Raw genomic sequence first — 14,024 nt, 5'->3', positions numbered from 1 at the left:
TTATTTAGTGGGTCTAGTTTAGCCCGACCGCATAGGCACAGAAAGAGAACGAGCAGCTTAACCTCGCGCTCTTGGCGCTGCTTCAGAGGCTTCATCAGCCCGTAGCGTTGGCTGCACTCCGAACTAAGGTAAAGCAAAGCAAATATTCAGATCTTAGGGTTTCACAAGCCAAACCAACAAAAATCACTTAACAAGCCCAAATATTTAAAAAAACTATTGCGGGTTTATTTTCACTAATTGGAGATCTTTTGGCGTGCAACCGAAATCTCAGATTGGCCTCCGTCGGATCGCGGACAGCTCGGCCTATATTTAAACCCGACAAATATGGATTCATGGGCCAGCGCGTTGGCTCAGAAACACTAAGACGATTTAATGTTTTATGTTTTGTTTTAATATCATTGCCACTTAAGAGCCACCGAAGTGGTTTTTGAAACAAAATATAGTTAAGCCATTCCGACAAGCATAGTTTGATTGCGAAAACGATTTATGCAAGTGATAAAAACATTAAAATGTTTTCGCATACGTGGCAGAATCTAAAACGGCAGAATGCATTTCATGGCGCCCATTTCATTTGGATCGCGTCGGGCATGTGTACCGACATACAGTAGAACGCGCGCAAAAATAGCTGTGGTGCACCCGCAGCCTCGCGCTTGTTTTTCTGACATCTCTGGCTCGCTCACTGAGGGCATCCAGGCATCTGACACCCTGACATCGGGCGTTTTTTCTGTCTTTCACGTAGCGTTCCAAGCGGCACACGACGGAAAATGCACATCGAGCTGTTCTTGAACACGTGTCGCCATCTGTATTCTATATAAAGAAACTGCCATTTGCCGTAACTGAATGGGAAAAGTTCGAGGTTTTATAACATTCCTAACTTGTAATATATTAATATGGAAGTTCTGGAAAATGTAATATCGAAGGATGCTTCATAATTTAATGTCTCGTTATTTTGATTAGTTGACGTGATTCCGTTTTTATAGCGCCATAAAATAATAGCATTTTAAACTTTATTTTTTATTTTAAAATATACATTATCTGTACAGTTTGTTGCTTACTTTTTTATTTTATTACATCCAACCGAACGCTCACGTAAAATATCGCGGACGTGGGGACGTTATAACTCGAGAAATGATTTTTTCAATATTAGAGACTGTGGCCTATTAAAAGCTAAATAATTAAATAACAACTAAAAATAATCGTAATATCGAGACATTAAAGTATCGTTGAAAAACATTAACCTTATAATTGCCAGATACATAGAAAGAAAGTTATAAGCCGTCAAAAAAGCACCAAAACGTCATGCACGGTGGGGTTTCACCTTAAGGGGGATACAACCGCTCGTCACTCAATGGGAAAATTTCGATACACAAACCTGAGTTTCAGGAATGCACACGAGAGTATTCATTCTTTTGGAGGTTAACTATGAAGACGTAATGAAGGTCGTACAGCCCTTGCATTTTTTCTTGAGAGCGCTGGAGATTTTAATGAAATTCAGAAATATGACCGTTTTGACTGTTTTTAGCGCGTTTTGAGGCATTTTTGCAAATACAATTATTTAGAAGACAAACGGGACAAAACGCTTGGCCGCATGTACTAGGGGTGCCTCTAATCTTAATTTTAAGACCACGACGAGGAAACAGAATAATGTTGTATTTGCGTATTTGTGTAAATAAAATTACCATGTTAATTTTATTTCCAACGCGTTAAACGCGATGGCGACACAAGTACTAAATCTATCTGGCACAAAGCTCGGTGACCAGCAGCGATTGGATGAGCGAGCCCGCCGAATCCGGGCGGCCAACCGAGCCCTGCAGGACTAAGGGTACCGGCCAGGGACCGCAAGGTCCTTTCGCTTTTCGAATATTAAAGTTTACGATGATGATTATGACAGAGCATGCTTCGAAGTAATAGCGCAAGCTCCCGGTTGTACTGCCGCTCTGGGCAGTTGCGGGATCGCTATGCTCATGCCCAAGTACAACGAGAGTTACTAATAGAAAGAACCTACACCGACCCGCCTCAAACTAATGACTCCCGCACTCCAATGTATCTTTAACAGGCTTACAATCGCTCGTGCTTACTTCAAAAGCACCGAGAGACAGCAAGCTTGTCAAAGATACCTTGGCGTGCATGCTTCATTTGTGATTGCGTGTGTGTGTTTATACTGCTTGAAGTTAGTCTGCATCAACTAGTGACTTGTCTCTCAGCTGTAGACCAGCAATATAGCCAGTGCTGTACAGCCGGTAGCCTGGCGTATTTAACCTGTACCACGCAGTAGTGATACACGACCGCACGCAAAGATGCTCATCCAGATCAAAACGGGCTAGGGTGGGGATTGAACCCCGGATCCCTGGGTTCTGCAGCGCGAGCTTTCGCTCAACGTGCTCCGAGCTGGTGTGCGCTAGCTCACTCGGCCACCGATCCCCCTTGATCTGTCTGGAGTCTGGACCACCGTGGTCTGGACTAAAGCCCTTCGATGTGTTTACGTTTGTTTTGTAAGTACCGTCAAGTGCGCCAGTGCAGGAGGCCCGTGTCTCGAGCGGTCCTTGGAAGCGAATGGCAGAGGAGCACCCGCTCCTGGCGCGTGTCTTTTGGCTTTCCACAACAACGGTTGGCGGTACTTGTAAGCGTGAATTTTATCAAAGGAATTTAGTCTGCTCTTGCCAGCAGCGCCCTCAACTTTAGAATCTACGAGGAGAGTAGACCCCCTCGAGTGTAACATGACTTTTTGTATTTGAGTGGCTCTTTTTCGCTGGCAGGCAAAGTGACGTAAAATGTCCTTTCTTGCCATACCCGTTGCAATGTTGTCAGCTGCTTGGTACTTGCGCGCGATTGTGGAGGAGTAGTAGAGCCGCGCCACTTGCATGGACTAAGAACTCCTTGGTACAGTACACGAGTGGGAAGCGGTTGCTGCTTGTTGCTTTTGACTCGCCACGCAGAAGTGTGGACCTCGCCTAAGGTCGCGCTTTACTGCGCTAGTGGTCGCAGTTTCTTTATCTGCTGCTTCACTGTCTCTGAATTGCGCGCCGTGGAGATGCCGGCTTCTATAATGTCAGGTTTGCGTTGAGCTGGAGTTTTTCACTCAACATGACATTGTTCAGTCCCATAACATGTTTATTTCTTATTAGCTGTTCTTTCTAGTTCCTGTAGTCGCACGTTTCTGTCATCTTGTAGAAGTCCTCGACAAAGTCGTTGGCAGTTTGGTTTGAATCTTGTGTATGCCTGTGGAACTTGGCCCGTTCGTAGACAACGTTCGTACGCAGCAGAAAGTTTTTCGCGAACGCTCGCGTCACGGCATCGTAGTTAAATTTTTCAACGTCCGTCAATTTGAGCGAGGTCAGCACGTGTTCCACCTAAGTGTAAAAAAGATAAAACTGCTGTAAAATAGTTATGCAGATTTATGTCAGTCTATTGATAACACAGAGGTAGAAAGGACCCTGTCGTGCATTTTACTGTTGTGTGAAGTGTGTGTTTAGTATGTTGTGTAACTAGAGCAACGTTCACACAAAGGAAAAAAAATACAGATACGAGTAAACAAAAAGGGTACAAACAACACAGCCTGTAGTTTGACCCTTCTTTTCAGATTGTTTTTGTGGTTTTAATGCAACCTAATGTATGTCGTATTCATTGTATGCATAATTCAAAATGCATTATTAGTTTGGCACGAGGGGTGTTTCATAATTATCGTGTTTTTTCGCTGCCGATACCGGCAACTTAGTGGTATAGGTAGGTATAACAACTTTCTCGATATATTCCCCCTGTAGCCGGATGCACTTGCACCATCGGTGCAGCAGTTTTTTAGTGGCCTGCCGTTACCACCTTTTAGTAGAACGTCATACCTACGTCTGGGCAGCTGCGTCCAACTTATCAATGACTGCAAAATGGCGCGCCGGAAAAAAGTCGAATTCTATCAGGTATCGGCTCATTACGGTGTCGCGTGCGTCCACGAGAAGTCGTGATTTGCTGGGGCCGATGGGGTGACGCCATTTTTTCGACGCGTCGTGCGATCCGCCGGACGTTTGGTCCTGCTTGGATACGACCCGACTTGCCCCCCCCCCCCCCCCCCCCCCCCCCTTGTCATTGATAAGCCGGAAGAAGCTGTCCAGGCGTGGGTGTGACGCACAACTTAAAAGTGGCACCAGCAGGACACCAGAAAGCTGCCAAACCTGTAGTGCAAGAGCATTCGGCTCCAAGAAGAATATATCGAGAAGGTTTACATATCTATCCACCTCTAAATTTCCGGTATCGGCACCAAAAAATGAGCAGAAATTAATATGGGCCCCGTGTACGTATCTAACCTTTTTAATTAAGGATGTATAGTGCAATATAACGGGTGATATCTGTGAAATGTGAATAATACAGCAACGCTCTCTCTACCGATGGTCTATGACCAGTGTATTTTTATATAAACGTCAAGGTTTTTTTTCTTTTTTATGGATGCATGTCACCGCCATGTAGCTTCTGGAAAAAGTTTTTTTTTCTTTTTTTAGTGTGTCTTACTACTGAGGTGGATCGGATCTCTGATTTGTATGGTTAATAAGACCAAATTTAAAACAAAAAATTCTATATGTTTTCACTTCTCTTATTTATTTTTATTTTTTATTATTTTCACTTCACTCGCATATGTCTAACTAATAAAATAATAATAATTATAATCGATATGCGTGACCCTAGTTTCTATTCGATATGCGTGACCCTGGTTTCAAAGACACACAATTACAAAATAATCACCTTCGGAAGAGCACTGTGTCTCGGACCCTCAGCCTGGGAACAAAGTTCGTCGGGTACCTATTAGTATCTCGAGGGCGAACGATTTTGGGCACCCAAAAGGCTCTTCTGGCGTTAAGTTGTCCACACACATATGCACTAATTGTGAATGTAAGAGCATTTTTCGCGTTTCTATTTCAGCGTCCCACATGTCCGCCATGGTACTGAATTGATGCACACCCAACCGCAGGAACCGGAACCGCAGTGCACGCGCTAATCCGCAGCACCGCGGTACAACAAGCGCTAAAAAGGCGCTACTGAAGCGCTAACAAAGCGCTACTGAAGCGCTAACAAGGCGCTACTGGAGCGCTAACAAGGCGCTACTAGAGCGCTAATCACGCGCTATATTGGAACGAAGTCACGCTCCAAGAACCGCGACATGAGCGCTCCTTGAAGCGCTCACTTAGCGCTTCGCAGTATGTGTGAACAGGCGTTTAAAGTTATTATAAACGATTGCAAGCACAGAGACAGGCCGCGGCAATGTTCCTTCACATTGTTGCGAAAGGGCCCAGGAGACGACCTTGCCATTCCAAACCGACCGGCACGGGTGAGCGCCCTGGAGCATCGTCACCAGGTGGCTACGCTCAGCGGTGCATGGAGGCAGGGCAGGAGGCGCCCTGGCGTCGCCAACATGCCTCTTGCGAAGGGACGACGTGGCCTCCGACGAAGGATTATTAAGTTGACGGACGCCAGTGTCATCGGGCTTTACCTTCCGGGCCTTATACCCCTGCCAGACGGGCACCTAAAAGGACCTTTACGCCAAAGGACCTTTAGTGTAAATGTCATTTAGGCAGTGCCACACGGCAACTCAAATGACATTTAGCGTAAAGGTCCTTTTCGGGAACCTGAGTTCCCACAACTCCTTTACGGCTGCTAAAGGCCTACTCTCGTCAGCAGCGGTCTACACTAGAGACGCGGATTGAAAATAAAGATCGTTCTGATTTCTAAAATAAATATTTTTGTAAATTTATTATTAAAAAAGAGCGTGTTTGGCGTATAATCTGTACAGACCTCGCTCTACTAATAGTTTTTTGTACCCATGGCCCCAGCTATCTAGTAGGCGTAGTCGTCCCGCTGCTCGCCTGCTCGCATCGTTCGCTTCGGCACTTCGGTTTTCCCCCTTTCGATTTTTCTTACAACCATAGTTATCTAGCTTTTATTTCTCTACTTTATATTTTATCATCCTTTAATAGTGTATTACTAACTGTACTGTATATATTTAATCTTTGTTTTGTATATATATTTCTATATCTCTCGCGTCGTGCGATATGTCGAACGACGGAGGAGCGTCGACGAGTAGGAAGGGGTCGCCGCGCGTCCATTGGAGCGTCGACGCGACCTGGGCGCTGATTCGGCTTTGGGAGGATCGGCTGGAGGACCTCCGTCGCGCCAAGAGGAACGGTGCCGTTTACGCCGAGATCGCGGAAGCGTTGGGGGCCCTGGGCTTTCGAACGACGAGGGACCAAGTCCACAACAAGATCGAGAATCTGTGCAGCACTTATCGGTAAGGAAAACTTCACACGTTTGGTGTAACCTGCTAATCCTACGAACACACACACGCCAAACAGTGCCGATAGGGACGACCGTTCAATTTGCGCGGCGCGCAAAGACAGGGCTCGCCTACCTGCAGTGTTTGTCTCGCGTGCCGTGTTCGGCCACCGCTCCTTTGCGTAGCTCGTACGCGTTTTGAGTAGCCGTCTTCGCCTGCAGCAATGTTCAAAGCTTCACAGCTGACTTGCCATGTTTCATGATCTCCGAGGCTCAAACCACATAAGACATCGGTACTGAAGAGCTAAACTCACCTAGGAGCAAAATCCGTTTAAATCTACAGGGCGAGTCAAAGGGATCGATGACTTTTTGAAGGGACGGCATAAATCGGTTTCTAAACGTATCAAGCTACAATTTTGCATAAAGGTGGCGGTGAACGTGCATCAAGGGTACAAAAAAATTCACTGAAGAAACTTGAGTAAACAGTCAGAAATTAAAAACATTAAATTCCTTCCCACGGCGACCCAAAGGTGTCTGATTGGCGCAACAGTCGGACTCGACAGATATCAGCAGTGCTCTCAGCGTCGACAGCAGTGAAGACACCGAGTACCGCATTTTTCAGAGTCGGGTTTAGTGATGACAACTCTTGTTGTGGCTTGTTTTGGTTTTACCCCTCCTCGTTGAGGCGCTTCACACAGCCCAGAGGTTGCCGTCAAAACTCCACCCAGAAGCAGTGGGATCCGTATGCCCTTAAAGCGCATGCTTCGACCCCCTTTGTAGAGTCTTAGTCCGACACGTTCAGAAACAGATTTTTGAGTTTCCTTCAAACAGCCATCAATCCCTTCGACTTCAACTATTTTATATGTATTTGTATGTTGTAAGCAATAACAGGCAATGCCACAGAAGGTCTAACCTGACATTGCGATACGATTAGAAAGTAAAACATGCTGATTTTTATGTGCTGGCACTATATACATGGTTATCACTGACATCATACCACTTGCTGTTGTGGCAGCTGGTATATGTGTCCTTCTGCAGCATATGTTCCACCCCACTGAGGTTGTTTTTTTGAGCAATAATAAGTAGAACTGGCCACCTGCACAATGCCATGACGTCACATGCAAGCCACGTAAAACAGGTAGCATCCTGTGTGCGCCAATCTTCAATCTGAAGGTGGTTTGCAAAGCGATTTCTGTTTATTAGGTGTTGTGAGTGTTGCATGTACATTTACGGAACTACATGAATGTGACACTTACAGCTGCCTTAATTTTTAGGAAACATGCACGGGAAGGCACCACCACGGGATCCGGGAAGCAGACCTGGGCCTACTACTTCGCCATCCACAGGTTCATGGGGTCGCTGCCGCTCAACAACAGCAGCCTGGTCGTAGAGAGCTGCCTGGACCGTGCAACGCCTGCAGTAGTGCAGGTCGGCTGGTGATATCAATCTTTCATAACAAGGTTTCTGTATTATTAGATATTCAATGGTTCCTACATACACCAACTCGTGTTTACAAACAGATCGGCAAGCGCTTATACGAAAAACAAGTCGTCTGCTTCCGACCTACCTGTCAGAGATCCAGCGATTCTGCATGAACTGGGACTCGTCCTTCATCAAATAGAAGAGGAAATACCTCAAAGGCTACACTAGCGCTTCCGAAGAATGGCTACTGTCCTTTATGTGCCCTCGTTGGAGGTTCCTAGACGGGCCATCGGCAATGCAATGGTGACGATACCGAAAGTGGAGCAGGCGACTGCAGGTCTCTCACTTGTCGGGTAAGTTAGTCCTCGTGTTGTTACTTTGGGGAGCTAAGGCTGCTGTATAGAGCAGCTCTATGCTTCGTTTCACGATAACTTGGCGAACTGTGGAGGCTGCAGCTTCCGCGACCCAATAAGAGTGTCTGAGCAAGGCACGTGACAACACTCCATAATCGAGGCCACGGAGCTAAGCCTCGTTACCACCACAACAACAGCATTGTCCGTGACAAAAAGTTGTTCTAGGCTTCTTTTACTGTTAGTAGTGTTGCAGTGAGACCCTTCTGTCCGCCACACTACATGACACGGAAGATGAAGACATGTTACTTTTTTTTCAATGATACTTAATACGGATCAACCCTTTCCCAGGAACAATATGGCTTTTGAATGATATGTGAACGATTGCAGCCGTGTAATCCACCACTTCCGCTCAAACATCGCACTGTGCCGTGGCATTAGCACCCACCACAGATTCGCTAGTAAATTGAACGTATGGTTGTCTCATAAACTGTTTCCAAAGAGCTCACTACTCTAGCGGATGGCAATGTTGCGCCGATGAATGTTCATCTGAAGTTGGTTGGTTTCACAGCAGACGACTTTTGATCAGCAGATGACAGCCAGTTCCTCCAGGTCTTGATTTTGGAGCAGTGACACAAACGCTCCCGTGACATAGTCACATGCCTCGCTCCAACGCTGTTTTTGGGTCGCAGGAGCCGTAGCCTCCACAGTTTGCCAAGTTATCGTGAAACAGAATATAGGCAAAACCAGTGGTGTAATTGGTAGACTTCTGACCAAAGGTGGTGGCCAGGTAGTTCTTCAGCGAGCAGTTGGTGGATGGGTGTCAGTTCATTGAATATAGTTAAGGAAGGAGTTGAAGAAGCCAAAGATGACAGCAGATTCCTCATGCCCGTGCGTCCGAAAGTGATGGTACATCTGTTCAATGATGCAACATGCCTCACACCGATGCACTTGTGGAATCACGAGGGTGTAGCTTCCAAAGTTTGCCAAGTTGTTGTGAGATGGATTATAATACCTGAATTGCGGTTTAATATGAATATCTGATTGTATGGAAATTTTCTCAGTTGCTTGCAGGCTTGCAGGATGGAGGTGCAGAGGATGGCGAGATGTTCGAGGAGCCACCTATGGACGTGGGAGACGACTCACATGATGTCGGAGCCGCTGGAGTCGGCTTCGAGGCTCCAGATTTGAGCGGGCACAGAGGAGAAAGCTTGGCCGCAAGCTCAAGGAGGGCGAGCACCGCGAGCACCAGCTGCGCTGCAAGCACCTCTGCCAGCAACGGCGTGTCCGTGCCAGCGAGGGCGCCTCCAAAGAAAAGGGCTCAGCACCCTAATACTGCCCTCATTAGGGCAGCAATTGAGGAGCAGAAGCTCCTCCGTTTGAGCTTTGAAGCCGCTCGAGCAAAGGAATTCGAGCTCCGGGAGCGGGAGCTCGTTCAGAAAGAACTTGTGTTGCAAGCGCAAGAACGTGCTTTGAAGCAACAAGAACGTGCCGCGAAGGCGCAGGAAGACCTGACTGCGGCGATGATCGCTTTTCTAAATAAAGCACCAAAGTAAGCGGATGGAGCACATTTGTGTTGTACTTTGGAGCAATTATTCATCTAGCTATGGTATTTGATATGTCTTTATTGTTAACATGCACAATTCCAAGTGTTCTACTACGCATTAATATTCATACTGCCCCCCCACCCCCCCCACCCACACACAAAAGAAAAATGTTATGGAAAGTGACACTCCTGTGTCTCGCTGTTATAGTGACTGACAGGGCGAGAAGGGTAGCCACCTAGGTGGCTCCGAGGCGAGGGTGGTGGCCTACGGATCCCATGTGGCGGGTTCGAATCCCGGCCGAGGTGCCCGCAATCTGACGGAGGCTTATTGCAGAGGAGGCGCCGTGTAACCAAGCTTTCAGTATAGTCAAGATCCCCAGGTGGTCCAAATTAATCCTCAATCCTCCGCTGGGGCGTGCCAGATGCCCATCGTTGGTTTGGCATGTAAAGCCCCCAAATTTGACTTGGAGCGAGAAGCGTGAATCTTTCCGAAACTCCAGCATCTCCAGTTAATATTGGGGAGGAGATCAGACCCTGACACCCCAAGTGACTAACTTTAGAACTACACAGATGGGGACGAGAAATAACAATGAGCCAGCGCTTGGCTGACGAAACCGAACGCTGCGTCAGCGTTTGGCTGGAGTTTGTGTTCGGTTGCTTGCGGGAAACGAGGGGCTCTTTTGTTTCTACTCCGGCCTGCATGAAGAATGCAGCATGCAAGGTGCATATGCCCAGCTCGGCACAAAAGCCGAAGTGGGTCAAGCTCGCATTCTCCGACAACTGCTTTCGGGAGAGATCCGGCACCAACGATAAACGTGACTGTTTCGTGTTAGTATTTGTATGTTACACTACCCTGCGCTCTATTGCAGAAGATGAGGCGAACATGACCACAAGGCCTGTGGGCATGTCCACAGACGTGTCGGGTAAACACCGAGGTGTGGGGACAACAAATGGGTTGGAGCAATACCACTTAGAAGACAAGGCCTTCGCATGACCTTTGGTTAGTAGATCCCTGACCCGCCCCAAGCGGCAAACAGCCCGAAGCTTGACGAGAGTATGGGTCACGTCGCAACTACGTCTCGTTCACTGGCGGCCACAGCTGTGTGTGCGCGACTGCAGAGTGCGATAGAGAGCTTCCACAGTTATTTGCAATGTGAATACAACTACAAGATTGCCTGTATTAGCAGCCTACTAATGTAATTTCTCGCGACACCATTGGTTGCCGGTCTTAGCAGCTTGTTAATGTGAGCTCGTTCTGAGCATGACCACTGAAGCAGGCAATGGAGCAGACGATGGTGCTCATCCGGGCTACCTAAAGGGTGCTAAGGGGATCTACTATTGATTATGTTTAGAGGAGCAAACACGCAGGCCTTGATCTCCTCACCAATAGTACCTAGCAAGTTCCACATCTAGTACTGATAGGCCAGACAGGAATGCAGAGTGGACACAAGTACTATGTTAGTGACTCAAAAGAAAGTTTCAACTCTCTTTTGAGAAGCCTTCGGCCTGGAACTTGTGCCCAAACCGTGTCTCGTGCTACCCTGCCAGATGGGGCATCAAAGTTGAAACGTGCACACCTCTACCGTCTTCATTCAGACATAAAAAAAAAGATAAAAACTGAAAAATGGTTGAAATGTTCAAATAAATACTGCGGTTTAACTTCATTTGAGACAACGGGAGGAGGCATCGAAAGAAGTCAGCTCTAAAGCCAAATTTTTTTGGCCCTGAGAAGGGCCTTTGCTGGGGCTCAAAAGGGCCTTTTCTTCTGTGGTGGTGAAGGGGTCTTTGCTCTGCTGGTCCTCAAAAGGGCCTTCGTTCCGGTGGAACTCGAAAGGGCCTTTGCTTCGCTCTTCACTCTAGTGCTGGTGAAGGTAGGCAGCAATGGAGTCCCGGACACTCGAACCATTGCCTGCCACGGCATCCGTGTTGCAGACTGGCTGCTCGTAGAGGCGGGCCTCCGTGCCAACTTCGGTGAGCCACTGGGACTCCACGCCGTCGTTGAAGTGCTCGCAGATGTTATTCAACGTGCAGCAAGCCCGTATAACGAAGCGGGCGTTGTCCACGTCGCACTCCAGCCGCTTCATGATGAAGCGGAACCGTGCCTTGATCCTGCCGAAGGCGTTCTCCACGACCCTACGTGCAGACGACAGTTGCCGGTTGAACTTCTCCTGCGGAGACTGTCCCGCGACATTCTTGCGTGCGTATGGCTTCAGCATGTTGCACGTCAGAGGAAAGGCTTGGTCGCAGAGAACCAGTGGCGGCACGGCAGTCCCGTTGATGGTGACCATTGGTGTTGTAAACGTTGGCCCTTCCAGAATTTTGGCCAGTGCCGACCTCCGAAAGACATGCGCGTCGTGGCACCGCCCTGGCGTCCCCACGTTGACGTACCGGAACCGGTACCGGTGGTCTACAAGGGCCAGGAGAATGATGCTGTACCTGGAGAAAAAAATACAATGCATGCGTCAGTTTTTCACACATAATACGTGAGGCTTCGGGTTTTCCTAAAGCTGTAGATTCAAAAAGAAAATTTTTACACATTATCAGAGCTAGCACGGCACATTATTGAAAATGACAAGCTAACAATCACCTGCTAGCATCTCGTGTTTCGGTAATGTTTCGTCATTTCCACCTCATTAAACGCGGAATACATTTTAGCGCTGAAAACATGACACAAAGACGAGAATCGGACGCCACAGTGCGATTCTCGTCTTTGTGTCCTTGTGCTTTGAGCGCTAAAATGTATTCCAAGTTCCAAAACGAACTAGCCCAACAATCTACTCTACTGAAATCCATTAAACGCAGCTATTTTTGTTTTGTTTTGTTTTAATTAGTGTACTTACCAGCCCTTGTAGTTGTAGTAGTCGCTGGCGTTGACCTTAGGTGGCGACACGGGGAAGTGGCAGCCGTCCAGCGCGGCTATGCCCTGCGGAAATTCCAGGGGAGCCTGGAACTCGCGGACGTGGTCGGGGAGTTCGGCGGCGGTCATCATCTTGAGCCAGTCGCGCTCCAGCTCGGAAACGACGATGTGGCAGAACTCTTTGTAATTATCGTTGACCGTTGACCGCCCCAGGCCGAACAAGTGGGCGACGGTCCTGTCTTCCGCGCTGGAACACAGCTTGTAGAGCGCAGCTCCAACTCGTTTCTCGACCGATATAGTGGGGCGCATAGGGGTGACCTTGCGCTCCATGTGGGGCCGACAAACGTCCAGGATGTACCGAAAGGTCGCCGGCATCACCCGGAAAGCCTGCTTGAAGTGGCTCTCCGGCAGGTTCGGTAGCGTCTCCTCAAACCATCGTTCACCCCGAAAGTACGCTTGGACGCTCCGCGGCATGGTCGTTTCTCCTGCTGTCGCTGCAGCGATGACCAGGCTGTTTGCAAGAAGCCTTTCCTCGAGGAAATCAGCTTCTCGTCGGGCAGACTGAACGTCGGAGCTGATCGACGTCAAAGCCTCCGTGATCGACGACAAAGAACTATTCAGCGATGCTAAACCACTTTCATGGTGGTTGCGCAGGCACACCAGGAACGCGACACGAGACGCAGGGTCCATCGTAGCCGGATCAACATCGGGAGGAAGATCCATCGAAGGAACAAACTGGGGCAACTGCGTTGAAACTCGAGCGCGAGCACGACGCCGAACTGAACAGGGCAAAAGCGTAAAGAACGGGAAGGAGTGCGCGCACTGAGCAACAGGACCGAGCAAGGGAACCTGGCAACGCCCCTCCGAGCGAGCGGGCGACGCTCAGGGTTGCCGCTAATTGCCAAAAAAACACTGTGCATGGGCATAAAGCAGACATTGTTGTAATCACTCGACTAAACTCGTCATTTTGTTTTTTCTAATATTTTGTTTGCTTTAGAAAAACTTTAAAAAAATATTTATATCGCGGAAATATTATCTTTCAGGCGTGAACGTGCTTTATGCGTTTGAACGAGCTGCGGGAGTTCAATCGCTGTAAACATCCTCTAAATGACATTTACTTGTGCCGTCTGGCACGGCAGAACGTAAAGGTCATTTGAAAATCCTGAAGGCCTTTGGCGTAAAGGTCCTTTTAGGTGCCCGTCTGGCAGGGGTATTATTCTCCTTCCTGCTTCGATCTGGCCTCGACGCGCGGCACCTCGGCAGCCGTGGGACGCCCTCGACAAAGGAGGGGGCTTTGCGTCCTCCCCCAGCTTCGAGCTTCGACGGGATTATACCCTTTACGCACGGAGGCCAAGACGCCTGCAATGGACTTTTTCCAAAACCGACGCGCCCCAATGCGGCGAAATACCACGCAGTGCACTCTGGGAACTAGTTGGCCACTCGGTTTCGGTTTCGACTGAGCAAATTCATCTCATGCTATCACGCCGCGACCGAACGCGCTGCTTGCGTTTTCGATTATCTGACTTTTTTCCGAATGTACAATACACTCATTCTCGAGCGATACAAAACGAAGGCCGGGGCACTTTCCTTGGTTCCC

The 14,024-nt window shown here is 48.3% G+C and overlaps 2 protein-coding genes across 2 annotated transcripts; one reads left to right on the top strand and one right to left on the bottom strand.

The window, feature by feature from the left end:
- The first annotated feature begins 4,271 nt into the window (after positions 1 to 4,271).
- LOC120849594 lies at positions 4,272 to 9,580 on the top strand. The gene is made up of 4 exons (XM_040221833.3): positions 4,272 to 4,282; positions 6,044 to 6,268; positions 7,527 to 7,680; positions 9,089 to 9,580. The coding sequence occupies exons 1-4, from the start codon at positions 4,272 to 4,274 to the stop codon at positions 9,578 to 9,580; spliced, it is 882 nt and encodes a 293-aa protein (XP_040077767.3).
- Positions 9,581 to 11,225: 1,645 nt separating this feature from the next.
- On the bottom strand, positions 11,226 to 13,259 carry LOC120849596. Its single transcript, XM_040221834.3, has 2 exons — positions 12,411 to 13,259; positions 11,226 to 12,006 (listed from the first exon to the last, which is right to left on the bottom strand). The coding sequence occupies exons 1-2, from the start codon at positions 13,148 to 13,150 to the stop codon at positions 11,427 to 11,429; spliced, it is 1,320 nt and encodes a 439-aa protein (XP_040077768.1). The 5' UTR covers positions 13,151 to 13,259; the 3' UTR covers positions 11,226 to 11,426.
- Between the last annotated feature and the right edge of the window lie 765 nt (positions 13,260 to 14,024).

The sequence above is a fragment of the Ixodes scapularis genome, unplaced genomic scaffold, assembly GCF_016920785.2.
Source record: "Ixodes scapularis isolate PalLabHiFi unplaced genomic scaffold, ASM1692078v2 ptg003039l_1__unscaffolded, whole genome shotgun sequence".
In the NCBI taxonomy this organism is placed as follows: Eukaryota; Metazoa; Arthropoda; class Arachnida; order Ixodida; family Ixodidae; genus Ixodes; species Ixodes scapularis.
The sequence above is the reverse complement of the archived record's forward strand: the minus strand, read 5'-3'. Positions and strand labels throughout refer to the sequence as shown.

Coding starts and splice junctions, on each gene's coding strand:
- LOC120849594 (XM_040221833.3), top strand. Junction 6,269..7,526: donor AATCTGTGCAGCACTTATCG/GTAAGGAAAACT, acceptor CTTAATTTTTAG/GAAACATGCACGGGAAGGCA. Junction 7,681..9,088: donor CAACGCCTGCAGTAGTGCAG/GTCGGCTGGTGA, acceptor AAATTTTCTCAG/TTGCTTGCAGGCTTGCAGGA.
- LOC120849596 (XM_040221834.3), bottom strand. CDS start 13,150: ATGGATCTTCCTCCCGATGTTGATCCGGCTACGATGGACCCTGCGTCT. Junction 12,007..12,410: donor TACTACAACTACAAGGGCTG/GTAAGTACACTA, acceptor TTTTTTCTCCAG/GTACAGCATCATTCTCCTGG.